The sequence below is a fragment of the Poecilia latipinna genome, unplaced genomic scaffold, assembly GCF_001443285.1.
Source record: "Poecilia latipinna isolate Pla-1442-1.1 unplaced genomic scaffold, P_latipinna-1.0 Scaffold214, whole genome shotgun sequence".
Classification (NCBI taxonomy): Eukaryota; Metazoa; Chordata; class Actinopteri; order Cyprinodontiformes; family Poeciliidae; genus Poecilia; species Poecilia latipinna.
The window spans coordinates 172,941-189,307 of record NW_015112830.1 but is presented as its reverse complement, the minus strand read 5'-3'; the positions used below and the strand labels follow the sequence as shown (position 1 = coordinate 189,307).

At 39.5% G+C, this 16,367-nt stretch overlaps 1 protein-coding gene across 1 annotated transcript; it reads right to left on the bottom strand.

Moving 5' to 3' along the window:
* Positions 1–1,364: 1,364 nt before the first annotated feature.
* LOC106946946 (segment polarity protein dishevelled homolog DVL-3-like) lies at positions 1,365–15,499 on the bottom strand. Its single transcript, XM_015031651.1, has 15 exons — positions 14,886–15,499; positions 12,818–12,887; positions 10,215–10,330; positions 9,631–9,749; positions 9,127–9,262; positions 8,606–8,696; positions 8,388–8,457; positions 8,155–8,294; positions 7,240–7,316; positions 7,054–7,121; positions 6,353–6,502; positions 5,110–5,241; positions 4,229–4,396; positions 3,864–4,067; positions 1,365–1,978 (listed from the first exon to the last, which is right to left on the bottom strand). The coding sequence occupies exons 1-15, from the start codon at positions 15,044–15,046 to the stop codon at positions 1,620–1,622; spliced, it is 2,061 nt and encodes a 686-aa protein (XP_014887137.1). The 5' UTR covers positions 15,047–15,499; the 3' UTR covers positions 1,365–1,619.
* Between the last annotated feature and the right edge of the window lie 868 nt (positions 15,500–16,367).

Here is a 16,367-nt window from a genome sequence, read left to right as displayed (position 1 = left end):
CAGAATAGAAATGGATGGAGAGGGACATATTTAAAATAACCGGGTGGTTAGATAATACATAAAAATATGGGTGTACATATGGGCAAATTACCAAAATAATGAAAGTAATGATACATGTGAAAAAATGATTTACGGCTTGCACAGAAATGGATGGATAAAACAGATGAATGAAGGGGAAGGCAACGGAAATGGATGATTGAATGCAAAACAATCTGAAAGTACATTAATTTTTATTCCATGCCTTTTCTGTTTTCAGTTCTTCAGACCCTTGACCTAAGTCAAACTTGTTTTTAAGATTCTGTAACTGCACAGGCAGGCATCCAGTTGCATAGGTTAAAAAAAAAGTCAGCTTTTTAGGAAAAGAAGCAACATCAGCTTAACGCACAAGTTTTTCCACCTGAATACACAGAAAACAGCTTGTCCAGGGTCATTCAGTTCTAAGGCCAATTTAACTTCACACATAATGCTCTTTTTATACCTTTTCCCCCATCTCCCACACACACACACACACACACACACACATCTGCAAACCAGACTGCCCAACCTTCACATTCCTACTTTGGAGTCTGGAATCCACTGCTTTCAAATGCAAATAAGACCTGAGGTAGTATGGGAAAAATAAGCCCAAGAAAGTTTTTTTTTTTTTTCATATTTTTTACCCTTACACACTGAATCACAAACACACAAAAAAGACCCCACAAAAAACATTTATGTCATAAAACTATATTTATAAATAAAAAGACATTTTTTTCCTTGATAAAAGAGTAGTGTGAAAGGCATGGTAAGAAATTTTCCACTATACATCATCATGAGACTGAAAGTTCTCTGGTTAGCTGATAAAATGCAACACTGTAGTGTAAAAAGGACTCTTAATGTTCAATGCTGCTGTTAAGCTTCAAAACGAACCTAGTTGTGACCAACTATGTATATAACAAAACAAATGCAACATTACAGTAAAAAACGACTGTAATCCTACATACAAAATTTCTCATTTCTTTCTATCCTTCTCTCTTATGCCAAGCAAACACTTTAAACATTTGAATCAAGGTTAAGGTTTAGTGTTCTTCAGATTTATTTCCTTGTTAGAGGTCAGAGAGTGGGGACTAAAAGAACAGAGGAAAAGTGCTTCATCCTCTTATTTTTTTTCCTGACAAGGATAGGAGAGAGGGGGAGGGCTGAAGAGTTAGATAAGGAAAGCAGAGCGGAGGTGGGAATAGCAGCACAAATGAAAACCATCCATGTGGATTTGAGCCGAGTCATCTTCCCAGTTGAGCGTTTCCACCAGATCCCTCCCACTCCGGCTTTGTCCTTAAACAAACTTTTCCCAACCCTGAGAAAGACACTTTGGTTCCATCTTGAGCTTAGGGTGTTTCTTCACTGAAGAAAGTATGGGCATTACTATTTGGGAGAAAAGCACAAGTGATGAAGACATTTTTTTTTTAAATCAGCATGCAAAACTGGGTTGGTTTTATGCTTTTGGAAAAAAAAAAGTTATCAAGACTTTGAGTTACAGCTTTTGCGATCTCTCCTGCCTCCGTTGACATGTCATGATGTCCTCCTCACCCGAAAGGAGATGGGAACATCTGACCTGCTACTTTACTACCAACTCCAACACATTGTCACATCACGTCAACAAAGAACTCTCCGGCGTTGCCCACCGCCATACGCAGGGACTGGCGAGAAGCGGTCAGCTCGGGAGGCACCGACGTCAGCTCTCTGCCTTGCGGAGCACCGGGTGCGGCGGTGGACAGATGAGTGGGCTGGGGAGGCAGCCCGGGGGGGCCGTAGACGAGGCCGGGCCCGTAGGCTATAGAGTGCGAGTTGGCACTGCGGTGGCTGACAGAGCTACGGATGCTGCGCTCGCTAGGGGGAGCTACTGAGCGCTCGCTAGGAGCTCTGTGGCTCCTGATCTCGGACTCGCTGCCGCTGCCGCCGGATTTCCGACCCTCGTGCTTGCTGCAGTTAGAGCCGCTGCTTCCTGTAAAGAAAAGAATCGGAAAAGCAGACAATTAAAGTATGAGTTTTGATTTTGCTTCTATATACAATTAAGAGCAAATTATTTTGTGGAAACTCTTTAGACTGCTGAAGTTAATGTAGCCATTCATACACTGAAAAAAGCTCTGGCAAAGCTGTTTTTAAAATAAAGTATTCTTCAATTCCATTAAAATTCATTGACAATAAGAATTTTAGTACATTTATTCAGTGGGGCTGAAAAAAAGTCGTTAGAAAAAAAAAAAACAATGGATAATTATCAGAACTGAAAACAATGAAGCCCTTTTTAAACAAATATGTACCTTTTTAAGATAAAAATTTATAAAAACTTGGATAAGGACTGGTTTATCGTTCTATCACGCAGAGTGAACAGCAGAGTAAGGAAGGTTAAAGAATGTCTTCAATGGCCACTGCAGCAAATAGTGGCATCTAAGTGACTTCCACAATGTCTGTGTATTTTTTTTACCCCACTGATAATAAACTTATCATTCCCTTTAATGTTTTTTTTTTATTTCAGTGGCCTTTTAATTGTTTCACAAGCATTAGCTTGAACATTATATTGTGTTTCTACTTTATAATGTATCAAAGTTTGATTAAATAAATACACTCAAATAAAAAGTCAAATGCATTTTTCCTCAGTGCCAGATTGAACTCCTGTAATAACAATAATACAAGTCTTTATCATACATATATTTTTCAAACTTTCGCTGCATTGATTAAAATTTAACTCAACGCAACACAACATTCACGAAAACAAATGCTGAGAGCAAATAAGCATCCGTTTAAAACGTCATAAAAACACACTCGGGCTGTTTAAGGATTGCTTCATGTTGCACATTTTAAATCACGAAACACAACACAACTCCTGCCCCCACAAAACAAACAGCACAACTAAGATGTTGTCTCTGTGAGTCCAGCTGTTGTTAGTCAGGAAATATCTGAAAATCGCAAGCAGACGCCTCATAAAACCACAAAGTCTGCTTTTCCTCCCCCAGACATTAAATACACGCAAAATTCCTGGACGTAAATATGGCCAGTTTTTTTTTTTTTTTAATAGGTTTTCCCTCATTTCTCTCTAAGCTCAGTTGTGTCTCATAAAGCCAATCGAAACCAGCGATCAAACCTGTAAATGTATTCATAGTATGAATACAAAAACTATTTGACTTCTGTCAGTGGAGCAGGGAGACAACAGGAAACTAGTTCTCAGAACTGAAATTAGCCACCTCTGTGTCAGACACAGCAGGAGATGTCTAAAACTTAACAAAAATTAATAAATTATATATATATATATATATATATATATATATATATATATATATATATATATTTTTTTTTTTTTTTTTTTTTTTTTTTTTTTTTTTTTTGAATGTGGACATGAATTTCACATCAGATTGTCAAACGAGTAAGAATAAGAAACAGCTTCTCCACCCTGGAGGAATAAGTAGAGGACTAACAAGCAGGATGTTTGCGTACTAGGGGTCTGCAACCTACAGCCCCAGAGCCAAAAGTGGCTCATTAATGTTAACCTCCTCTCGGAGGAAATATGTTCTCGTGAAACTTGTTGGTTACGTGTTTTTTTTGGTCTGTCTGTGTGCAAAGTTGGAGATGTTTTAGATTGTACAAGTACAATCTAAAATGTCTAACAGTAGATGAAAAAAATAAGATGTTTTGTTGCCAAAAAGGGCTTTGAGGATTTCAAACACTGCTGATCTAGACTACAGACTAATTTGGAAATAGTATTAACAAGGTGCATATGCTGGTCTATGATATGACTGTAAGCTTACATCTGTTTTTAATGCTGAACTGTACACAAACTGGCTGTGTGATTTGTGTGCTGATGGGAACCAGGAGGGATTTTAAACTCAACTCACCACTGTGCTGGCTCCCAGCGCTCCCAGCTGCTGGCCCCCCGTGGAAAGGCTGCGGCAGGTCGTAAGGATGCGGGATGGGAAACTGATAAGGCAGAGGCATTGGCCAGGGAGCAGCACCTGGGTGAGGCAGAGGAGGGACTGTGTCCTGGTCCGAAGCGCCTCCGCTGGAACCGTCGTGGTCATGTAGTGAGAGGTGGGCCATATCTGAAAAACAGAAAAAAACACAATTTGATTTAGACTCCCACTGTGTGCGTTGAGTTTTTCTATCCGTATATAACATGTTGCTTTGTAGATGTTGGTTAGTTAGCACTCGTCTCCCTTGTTTAAGCAAATATTACGACACACACACAAAAAGATCCGCTTACTGCCACAAAGGTCCCCGAAGACATAGTAGCACTGTTCAGAAAAGGTTATCTTGTTGACAGTGTGCCGTATGTAGCCGGCTTTCAGCAGGTTGCTGGCGTACTTCCGCGCTTCCCGACGATCTGAGAACCCTTCCACATGATGGAAGAGCCAGTCCACCACATCGGACCCTGAGATGGAGAGGGCCAAACACATTTTAGAAAACACAAAGCTCACATTTCTAACGAACCTAATCTTCACCGACTAGGCCACACGACATTCTTTACATGTCCACACTAGATTGCTGTGAAATCTCATAAGAAATCAAACAAATATGCAAAAAAAAAAAAAAAAAAAAAGTATTTAGGCACTACAGACAATCCTGAACTACAGACTAAGCAGAGACAATCTAAAAAATAAGAATGATGTGAAGGCCACAGGACTCATGGTTTTCAAGCATTTTCTCAAATATTATGACTATGCTCTGAACTGCTCCACTGTAGCTGTGGCCGCATGTTCAAGGTCATTGTGCCGTTGCAAAGGTGAAACTCTGCCACAGCCTCACAGCAGTCTCCAAAAAAAAAAGAAAAAAAAAAATTGTTTGGATCCAGAGTTAGCCTGAAATGACTCATCCGCCTTCCCATCAACTCTGAACAACTTTCTCCATACATGTCCTTGATGAAAATAAGAAGTCCCACTGAAGTTTTCTAACGCACCTTTCCTTTCACAATTATGCTCTCTGTCATGCTGGTCTATCACACAAACTTGTGATAAAATATACTGAATTTTGCGTCTGAGACATGATTACATGTAGAGAAATTCAAGAGGTATGTATGAACACTTTTGTGAGGCGGTGTATGTAAACTGACTCTCAACCATGTCCCCCCTTCTCCGATAAACACACCAATAAAGGCGTTGGCGATTGTTATCTTCAGCCACATCCTGTCCCGCACCTCCAGACCCGACTCTGGACAGGCCATGGCCTTAGCAACCGTTGTCATGTCGCTATGGATCGAGAGATGAAAGTCATCAAATCCTGTGAGACGCAAGACAACAAATCTTAGTAGTTTGCAGGACAGAAATATCAGACAATATCATGTAAGAAACTGAGCTACATTGTTGTTGTTGTTGTTTTTTTTCCCCCACAGTGATTCCAGAACCACTCAATTGTGTTACTGGGACAAATGCAAAAAAAAAAATAATAATGTTTTGGAATTTGCCTTAAATAATGTCTGGTTTCCTGTAGTCTGAGCTTAAATGGATTTGCTGGGCTGTTTTCATTGTGATTGTAAAACTAGCTTTAGCCAAACAAACAGCTTAGCAGCTGCAAAACAACCAGATTGTAGAAAATGTATTCCTTAGAAAGTCAATCTACCTCATAAATCATTAAACTCGGGGCTCACCACATTCCAAGATAGAATATTTTTGATTAAGAATTGTGAAATAAAAATCTGTAGCTAACTAAATCCACCCTTAGATGCAAAGCCATCTGCAATACTACACATAAAACTAGCTATGCTGAAGATGCCATAAATGTTTTTAACTGCAATATTTTTCTTTCTACTAAACTTCTTTGTTGCTGCATTTGAAATAAAGCCAGCATTCCAAAGCAATGATACGTCTTTTATGACTTTTTGTAAGTGTATGACACACATGTTTCATCTCAGAGCGAAAAAACTACAGAAATGCAAATCGAATCAAAAGCCGGTCGAAAACGTCGCAGAAAGAGAATACGCGTCTCTCCTGGAAACGAAGCCAAAACTTCTCGTTTCCAACGATTACAGGGAAGATTAAAACTTGTGAGTTATAGCTCAGTTTTGGGGGAAGAGTTATTGAACAGATGGAAGCTGTGGGGCTGAAAACTGGGACAGAGAGCCGTCCCAGGAATGCAGTTTAAGGGCGAGGCCACGCTTCGAGTCTTAGCAGCGTGTTGGTGAGAGATGATGTTGCTGCATTATTAAAAGTCAGACGGTTTGTGATAGCAGAGCTGCTAAACAATCACACTGCAATATTGAAAACAAACCCGAAGCAACGGCTTTCACATGGTAGCAGACTACGTGGAGCCTAAGCAAAAGTGACGACAGTTGGGATACAAATGCCGCAATAACAAGCCACAGCAGGCAGCGGTGGAGGGCGATATGACTCACTTTCTGTCTCGGGAATGGAGCTGCTGATGGAGGAGCTGGTGGAGGTGACGGTGCTCATGGAAGGGCTCATGCCGTACGGAGGGTAAACCCCGGTCATGGCGGCTGTGTGGGACACCCAAGCAGCTGGGTCGATGGGCCGGATGGGCTCACCTGTTGAATGCGAGGAGGAAAGCGGTTAAAAGCGGTTCGCCTTGATGCCAAGACAGGTGAGTTATGTTGCTTTCATTTGCAGAAATCCAATTTGTTTTCCCAAAGACATTTCATTAAACCAAACCTGCACGTTCAATTCATTTGAAATAGCTGAAACGAAAACGAGGTATTATTACTGTTAGAAATTGTGACATCCCCTCCCTCGTCGCCATGTTGTCCATCACCACAATGTCTCCCACAATCCACTTGGGTTTTAGCAGCTCAGCCATCTATACGCATATGCAGACCTTTCAACAGTGCCAAACGCATTGCTAGATTTCAAATGATGCTGAATTATAACAGTCTATTAAACATCGCAGGCGAGCAGTTCTTTACAATCGCAATTATTGCAAACGGCAACATTTTGATGACGACTGTGATTCAATGTGTCCTGCCAATTTAACACATTTCCAATTAGAAAAAAAAACAACAAAAAAACGTGTCTCTTCACCCTCTCAGTCTATTTCCCAACCTGTCTAAAAAGAATAATAAAAGAAGAAACGACAACTCACTCCTGGGGAGAGCGAAACAGCTTCGAGGGTTCGGGTCCCAGCACTTTGCAACAGTCAGAGTAATGGGGCTGTTTGAAACACAGACCATTAGCATTAAATATAACCATCAGAAAATTATCTCCAACTTTAACAGACTCCTGTTTTATGGGGATTATTATGCGGAGCGTATTAATGATGGCAACTAACCCCGGTTTGTGCACGATGTCCCTCAGCACCCGGACCGCGTCGTCGTTGCTCATATTCTCAAAGTTTATGTCGTTCACCTACACAGGGAACAAAGGTCAGAAAATTAAACAGAGTCAGGCTGTCTGCGTTTTGCCAACAGCATAGCACACTCTAAATTAATTCCCACACAACAGTTCCTCTGTTGTGCCAGTAAATCCCACTGTGCAAAGCCATTATTTGGACTTGCTGCATGTCTCAAACTACAGCATATAAGAGTTTGGGAAAGAAATCCCCCCCCACCCCCAAAACAAACATTTAAAAGAACTTAAGGGCTTGCTTAAAAAACTAAATGTCAGGAAAAATATTAAGAGCAATTGTACTTCCAATTTGAAGGACTAATAAGGAGTTAAATCTGTGTTTTTCACTGTTTAAATAAAAAAAACAAAAGAAGACGAAAAATAACTTACTAAACAAATAGAGAAAGGTTTGATTATGGTTATTTTCTTTTATGAGTTTGTTAACAGTGACTCTGCTGTTTTGATTTTGATTATGCTGTATGTGTAAAAGAATGCAAAGGTGAAATAAAAAAACCCACTTTAGTTCTTGGTATTGACAGTAATTTAAGTCTGTCTAGGTCTGTACTATTTTTTTTTCTTTTTGCTTTGTGTACGTTTTCTTTTTTGACTAGTGCATGTAAATGTTAAAAATTACCAAACAAAAAAAAAAAATGCATAGCCAGTTAAAAACAGTTGCATTCGGAGGAAATACCCTGAGAAAAATTGTGATTTCAAACTAGATGCAACTGTGCAGTATTATAAATGCATACGTGCATCTGATGCAAGAAAGCTCTTTTCTATTCAATGTGTAAAGTACCCCCCCCACAAAAAAACCTTTGGGAAATCCATTTCTCTTTTAGTTTCTTGTACATATTGACACCTGCAAGAGCATGTCGCCTGGCTCTATCCGTCCATCTGCAGCCACAGCTCCTCCCTTCATGATAGAACCGATGTAGATTCCTCCATCTCCCCTCTCATTACTCTGACCCACAATACTGATGCCCAAGAAGTTGTACTTCTCTGTGAAGGAAGGAAGGGAGAGAGGCAGGGTTTAAAAAGTGAAAGAAGACAGTTTGTGGTGACAGCCAAGTCTAACATGGACATGTGACTTACCCATGTTAAGAGTTACGGTGATAATGTTCAGAGACATGGTGGAATCTGTGATGCTGCTGAATGATGAAGACTGCAAAGAGCGTTGAAGAAAATGAGTGAATAGCTTAGTGGGGGGGGGGAATCAAAGCAAAAAGAAACATTTAAATCTGGAGGGAACTTTCATCAGAACATCTGTAGTTGAATTGCTGTGGTTTACTCAAAGGTCTGTGCCGTCTCACCCTGTCCATGTTGGAGGCCTTCGGTTTCCGTCGGCGACGGCGATGTCGTCTCATTAATCTCGATGAGCTCTGCTCAGTGGAGCTACTAAACCTAAACAGGCAACGATTTTTTTTTCTTTTTTTAGAATTTTACATATAGTGTAGAAACTACAACTCTAGAATACATTAAGAGTATTTAACACTTTACAAAATTAGTCATAAACAAGTCATTATTTTTTTTTATGAGCAGCATTTAAGCACCGGTACGGAAGCTGCCAAGTCAAAATTCACATTTTAGTAATAAAGGTGAGGCTAAAAGTCAAAACAAAGAAAAAACATGTGTTTCTCTTACATGTGCTTGAATCACAGAACGTTTTATATGAAATGGAAACTGTCAAAGCTTCACAAAAACTTGATAACAAAAACTGATCGATTTAATGTGTTGTGAATAACAAAAGACGGTTACAATTTTGCTTCACTCTGACATAAACAATCAACTAAATGTCCTAAAATTCTCAGGTCAGCCGTATAGAACCTCTGACCTGCTGGTTGCGTCATCGTCCTCTGAATCGAAGCAGGAAGTGGACTCCAGCTCGCTGCTCATGAAGGATGAACAGCTGTCGTAGTCGGCTGCTCCGCGTCCCATCGTTCGTGATGAATACCCGTTCTGCCTCCCACCTGCAGCAGCGCAGCACTTTAATTAAACATCAGAACTGAGCAGTGGCACTCCAGAAAACAAAAAAACATCAAATCAAACATCTCTAACTGGGTATTAAAGCTCCATGTAGTTTTGTTTCCAAGTAACTACTTTGAGTTAAGTTAAATGTAATGCTTTTTGTCATGTCAAACTTTTTTTTTCATCCTCACCTTAATGGAAATAATCTACCTTACATATCACCAAAGCTCAATAAGATAAATAAAATTACTTTTCATTGTAACAAGGTAACTGTAGCTATATGAACGTCCAAATGACTGATACAGAATTTTGCAAATCCAACAAACTGAACAATGCATTAAGAGCTCAGCAGGCGGCAGGACTTTCTGACCATGATTGTTTGTGTGTTTCCGTCTCGGCCTCTCCCTGTCTCTGTCTCTCCTTTGCGACACAATGGAGCCGGTTTCTGTGTCATTGTCCAAGCTGTTCCGCCCGCTTGCTGCTTTCCCACTGAAGACGGAGCGAAGGCAAGAGAGAGAGAGAGACTCAGACACAGAGCGACTCCTGGTCAGTATCAGAGCAGCTGGGTCATTAAAATAAATGTTTACAACTAATCTCTCTTGGTCGAAATCATCTGCATGGAGAGAGGCTGTTTGGCGGAAATGACAAGAACTTCTTTTGTGAGCGTTGCATTTGTTTGACCATCATGCCTGCATGGAATATTTTAGAATCATATTACAGCATTGACGGGTTTCCTAAAGAGATTTCCTCTCTTAATAAGTAAACTGTAAAGAAGATGGGAAGAAAAACGTAACTGCTACATTTTGTACTCCTACACAAACCCAAGGACAAAAAGATTAAATGTTCTTTCTTCAGAGAATAGGAAGCAAAAGCCTGTCTAGTTTTCTCAACCATGGCACAGAAAAAAAATAAAAATAAAACAGACAAAACCGATCTGTCGTTCAATATGCTCACTGGTAGGAAGGTGGTCTCGAGTCTCCGATTCCCCCGGTTCTCTCCAGAGGGGGCGTCTGCTCTAAACTGTCGGCCACCGAGCCTCCGTCTGTGTGAGCTCCATCTCCTGACACCAACTATCCACAAACAGAGTAAAAATCAGTCAGAGAGCGAGGAAAGACTGCCGAGTACTAGTGTCCAACTAAACAGTGTGTTAAAGCTATTAGACACGCTTCTGTAAGATTATTCAAACTGATCTTGAGGCGTTTGTCATGTGCAAGACGGGAATTTTTAAAATTATATATATTTACATTTTTTGTTTGTAAAACATTTTCTAATAAACCCTACCTTCCCAAAAACAAGCACTCACATGCCTCAGATGACATCACTTTAAGGCAAAAGGCAACTGGTCAGACTTCTTGATCACACCCATTTGGATTTTCTCCCCTTTGTTTGCATTATTTAATAGGTTTTTTTTCCCCCTTCAAAGCCTCTGAAATTATGATGTCACAAATCTCACAAGATGAAAAGTAAAGTTCCAGATGAAGACTGTTCAGTTCGAGATAGAGCTGCTTAACATTGTAATTTCACTATATCCAGCATCGTCAATGCAGAGGACCGCTTACATCCAATAATCGGGAGGCCATCACAAACAAAGTGCAATACATTCCAAATATGCTTGCTATTAGTTTATCTGGAATTTTTCATTCCCGCCAACAATTTGGATGTTGGTGACCAGGATTTTGCAAAAATACTGATATTCTAGCAACAGTTGCAGCGTTTTGAAATGGGGGGGAAAAAAAGTAGTGGGACATTTTTTCACAAAGAAATTTGGTTCTACAATCATGCAGCCTTAGTTTAGAACCAGTAGATTAAAAACATTCACAGTGTAAGAACACGACGCGTTTAAGTAAACTTAAACAACAGCAAATTTTCTTTGACCTCAATTTGCACTGAGAGGAAAAACTCGGTGGAAAATCCAGGTGCTGCAGCTTAATAGAGGTAACCGTTTTGAATCTGGCAGAAAATTACACATTATTCCCACCTATGAAAAGCACATGTCCTTAACCTTTATCTAATTTATTACCAAGTAAAAAATAAATAAAAGCACACTGAAGTACATTTTGGTGTTTGACGCAATTATAGATTAAAAATAATGGAGGTTCATACGTTTTAAAAATTACGAAAATAATTTTTAAAACGGGTTTTTCAGTATTTGACCTGCCAATCCCTGGTCGGAGCTGATTGGAAGATTTGATTTTGATCTCCGGGCGACTGATTGGTGAATTACTAAATAGATTTATGAAGAGGAAATGGGTCATCCAAAATGAGACTTTAACACTCATGTCAAAAAATGACGTTAACTAATGCCGTCTCATTGGTTTGCTTCTTGAGATGTCATCAACACATCTGTGCACAAAGCCAAATTCAAAAACTCATTTTTGTAACTTTTTTAATTGCATACATTTTTGGGTGAGAAACAAAACGAACCAGATAGTGTCTTTAACACCATGTTGGAGGCAGAGTTTACATTTTCAACAAAAGGACCAAATGGAAAAAACTTCCAAAATATTTTTATGATACATTTAATTACTCGGCCGACAGTAAAGCACGGCATCATTCCGTTTGTCGAGCAGCGCCGAGATCTGCCGCCGGACGCCCGGAGGACAACCGATCAGATGACTGAAACAACAGATGAGCGCTGGAGACAAACAAATGGATGTAGCAGAAATAACTCTGCCCCCGTTTGTGGAAAATTTCAACAGCCCTACAGAGGTGAGCGTCGTCGTGCACGTGGACGACGGAGGATGTGATTTATTTATTGTTTTTAAATCCAGCCTCACAATCTCCAAACACGCTAATGAAAATTACCACAAAAAAGGAGAAGTAAACAGACAGCAGCAGCTCTGTGTTGATTAAGCTTAGAGAGAGAAAAAAAAATAAAATAAATAAAAGCTATAATTGTAACCACATGGTGGGGCATTAACAAGAGGCATCCATCTCTTCCATCCAGACACAGAACATTCTTCCTCTTTAAGTTTACTCTCTCCTCCCTGTGAGATTCAATCTTCTCGTTAGATGAAGAGAAGTGAGAGGCTTTGTTATTGGGCATTTTCCTGCTATCCTGTGATTTCACTTGCTTTTAATTTCATTTGGGCAAACAGGAAGGGAGGCTATGAACCAGCACCAGATCTACTTCTCGACATAGGAGAGTTACTGGTAGAAGCTCTAAAGGAGATAAATACTAAACGATGATCTACGTGTTGACTAGTCGTGTTGATTAGTTTGTGCAGCTACTTTGGAGGAAATGTCTGAAAGCTGTTGAGGTTTATTTGTTCATCGACGAGTTGAAAAGGAAAAACTGTCGGGGACAAAAAAAAAAAAAAGAAGCGTCCGTGTGTTCATTCGAGGATCATTATCTGATAATAACATTACTGCACAGATGCTTAAGGCCACTCCCTGAAGATGATGTATGGTCATGATTGGTGCACAACAGATGGTAATTACCGATACACTTCAATGGTACTCAATTACAACTCGAGCACAGTGAACAAACACACACACACACACGCACACACGCACAAAGCAAACAAAGCATACTCCAGGACTCATTCGGAGCTTACCCATGACACCACTCTTCCATTGAAGCAGGGCAGCCTGGCGTTGTCGTCAGAAATCTCCTCCTTTACCACTCTGCAAAGAGAGAGAGACAGAGAAAGAGAGAGAGAGAGAGAGAGGCTTTTTTTCAGTCAAAAGTTACTAATACAAAAACAAAGAGTGAGTAAACACGAGGGCGCATTTTGAAGCAATGAAGATGCGCAATGCATCCATCTGCAATAACAAACACTGAGGCAACTTTTGCTTTTGTTTCCTCTCTTTTAAAGTGTTGTTCAAAGTACAAGACCTCAGGCGACAGGAGTTAAACAAAGAAACTTTTTCTTAAAGTTACAAGTTTGGAAACTGCTAAAAGGTGGATACAACAGCACATAGCCCAGCTAATTCACAAATAACACCAGCTTGTTACACTCACATGACACAGATGGGAAAAACTGATGTTTATGCAATGGCGGCTCGATAACTACAACTTCACTGAATGGGTGTTTTTTCTACATTAGTGAACAGGAACTATGCACCTGCATTGAAATTAAAGTAAATCTCAGAAGAGATTATTGTGGTTATAAACAGTGGTAAATTATTTTAGGACGAGTGTGAAAAGTTGCTGCTCGTTTTTAAAGAGAAGCGTCCAAACCATTTTATGCATCTTTGTTTACATTTTTATGCAAAAAAAAAAACAGAATCCAGTTTTTCATAAGACATGGGGTTCATAAACTGTTTAGTAAGTTTTCAACTTGAGTAAAAACTGTTTCCATTCTGAATGTTACAAAACATGATTGAAAGTCTGTCTAATAACTGAGCTGAAACCACTTTTAATAAAATACCTTTTGCTTCTGCTTCAAATTGTACATCTTTATTGTTCTGGATCTTCCGTTGTGCATTTTATACACACCAGATATAAGTAATTTGGTATATCATTGCTATATTTAAGCCAAATGTTGTTTTTTTTTTCTTTTGCAAAATGAACTAAATACCATGACACCCAGATTTAAAAAAAAAAAAATAAACTCATACAGTTACTCACATTCTGCAGCAATTCTTACAGATGGCCATATAAAGCAAAACTTAGACTTTAACAACGCTTTGCCTCACAAGAATAAAATTGGCAGAAATTCAATGTTCCAAAAAGTGTTACAGCTATATATCCAAGGAAAAATATCAAAGCTTAATGAAACTTCCTCGAAAAAATAATGGCATAAAAACTACATGAGTATGTCATTAAATAGTCACAGTTCAGAGCTGAGGTTTAGGTGGCTTTTTTTCCCTCATTATATAATAAACAGGAATGAGTATTTCCCTCTTGCAATTTATTTTACAAGTTTTTGCCCCACCCTAGTGGAAGTTTATTCAGGGGCAACATTGGAAAACTGGCGCAAGTGTTGCCAAAAATGTTACATACAGTCTTTCTAATTCTTAGAAATCTAGACAGACTCTGTCTAAAGGAGGATAAATTGTCCACTTTTCCCTGCTGTGTTTTAACACAAAAGGCAATGCTCATAAAGCTGCCAGAGTGATGAAGAGGACATTCCTGTGTCCAACTCTACATTCCTCTGGCTAATAGACAACAACAGCAGCAGCAGTAGCAGCAGGGGCCTGCAGGTCTCACCGACTCAAACTGGCCCTGGACATTTTTGACACTAGTAAGTTAGCATATATGCATGTACCTACATCTGACAGTACTAAAGTCAGACCAAGAATCCATCACTCAGGTCAGTGACCACAATTTCAGTTTTGTCTATTAAATATTTAAAAGTCATTCCAGTAATTTTTTTTTTTATTGTTTCTGATTCGGGGGACTGTAACACCAAACTTGGTCAAACAAATTCGAGACAAGCAATGTAAACAAACGGAGGTCTGGACGCAGAGCAGATCCGTGGTGGAAGCTAGCAGCTAACAAAGAAACGACAAGAGCACCAACAACCTGGCAATGTAAAAGAAAAATGGGGAGAACACAACTGGATCGGGGGTGAATTAGTTAACAACAGCCTATTTCAGCAGCATAGTCATTAAGACAACATGGGGTCGTTATCCTAACCCCACGGTACACACACAATGATAATAACCCCCTTTAGTTACCCGAAGTCATCGTCCATAGATTTGAAGAAGAACTTGTAGTTTGGTTTCTTCAGGACATTTTTGAAGTCCGCTAGCGTGACTTTGTCCGCAGGCACGGGAAGCTTTACAAGGTACGGTGTCTCCTGGTCGTCGAGGTGGTAGATAATTTTGGTTTCCCCCATCCCGGACTGTCGCTGTGGCAGCAAGGCAGGCTGGGTGCATCAAGCCGAGGGCCTGGCAGGCTCCCTCTCGGGCCCCGACTCCCCGTTGCGCTGGCGGCGGCGGCTGGGGCCGCGGTTCTCCGGTGTATTTCTGGTTCGTCAACTCGCCGCTTTTAGTCCTGGTTCGGTTTTTTTCCCCAGTGGCAGCTCAACAAAACGACTAAGCACTGAAAAGAAAGGGGGAAAAAACTTGCTCCTCCACAAAGCGTCCCAACACTGACCAAAAGACCGAACAACGGTTGGTTCAGGTTCAGTTAAACTCCTGATATGTTGCAGAAAGGTTTGGGGGAAATGTGAAAAATCAGCTATGAAACTGGAGCAAAATAAAGATTCTCAGAAAGGGTGGCTTTCCCTTCTTCGTAACTGTCGAGCTCGGTACTTTGTTGCACACGAAACAGTAAAAAAAAAAAAAAAAAAAAAATATTGAACGTTTTTTAACAGGGGCGCCATCTACAGGTCAGGAGGAGAACTGCAACAGAGTGGTCTGACTAAAGATGGGAGAGTGAAGATAATGCATTAAAAATACAGTGGCTTTTGAAAGACTTTAAAAGTTGATGCCATAATAAATCATTTTCACCTTTTTCCTACTCTTTATGAGACGTATCCTATACAACTAAACTAAAATACATACAGAAAGAAATATTTGTAATCTACAATAACCTGGTTGATTTCATCCATATTGTGAAGTTACTACGAGACAAGCCAAAATTATGTTTTGTCAGTTTGTTTTTAAAGCAATAATCTGACACCAGTGGTAGCTATTTAAAAATGAGCTACATTCATATAGCACTTAGCTCAACAGCGTCATACTAGTTTGAAAAATATGATTTAATGAGTTTTGGAGCATCCTTAGACATTAGTTCACCAAGTTGCATTGAAACATACAGGATCATGAATTCGAGACAAAGTTTTGCTTAAGTTTCATTTTATGAGAAAATAATTGGAATGCTTTTAATGATACAAAATGACTGGTTCATTTTTCTTACTGTTATCTAAATGGGTATGTGGTTTATATTTGGTCACTTTAAGTTTTAAAATGGAATACAGTGTCAGGTTATTACAAAAGATTTATACTCCTTAAACTTTTTCAGATGTTACATCACATACATTGGCGTTTTTTGGTGTATGAAGTAAAAAAACAAACTGGAAATAAAATAACTTTTAGGTAAACATAGATGTGGAAGATAAATGTGTTGATTAATCTAAATTAAGTTGATTACAAGGACACGAAATTAGACTTTTTATCAAAGGAGTGGGATTTTTTTTAGATTCATAACTTCAT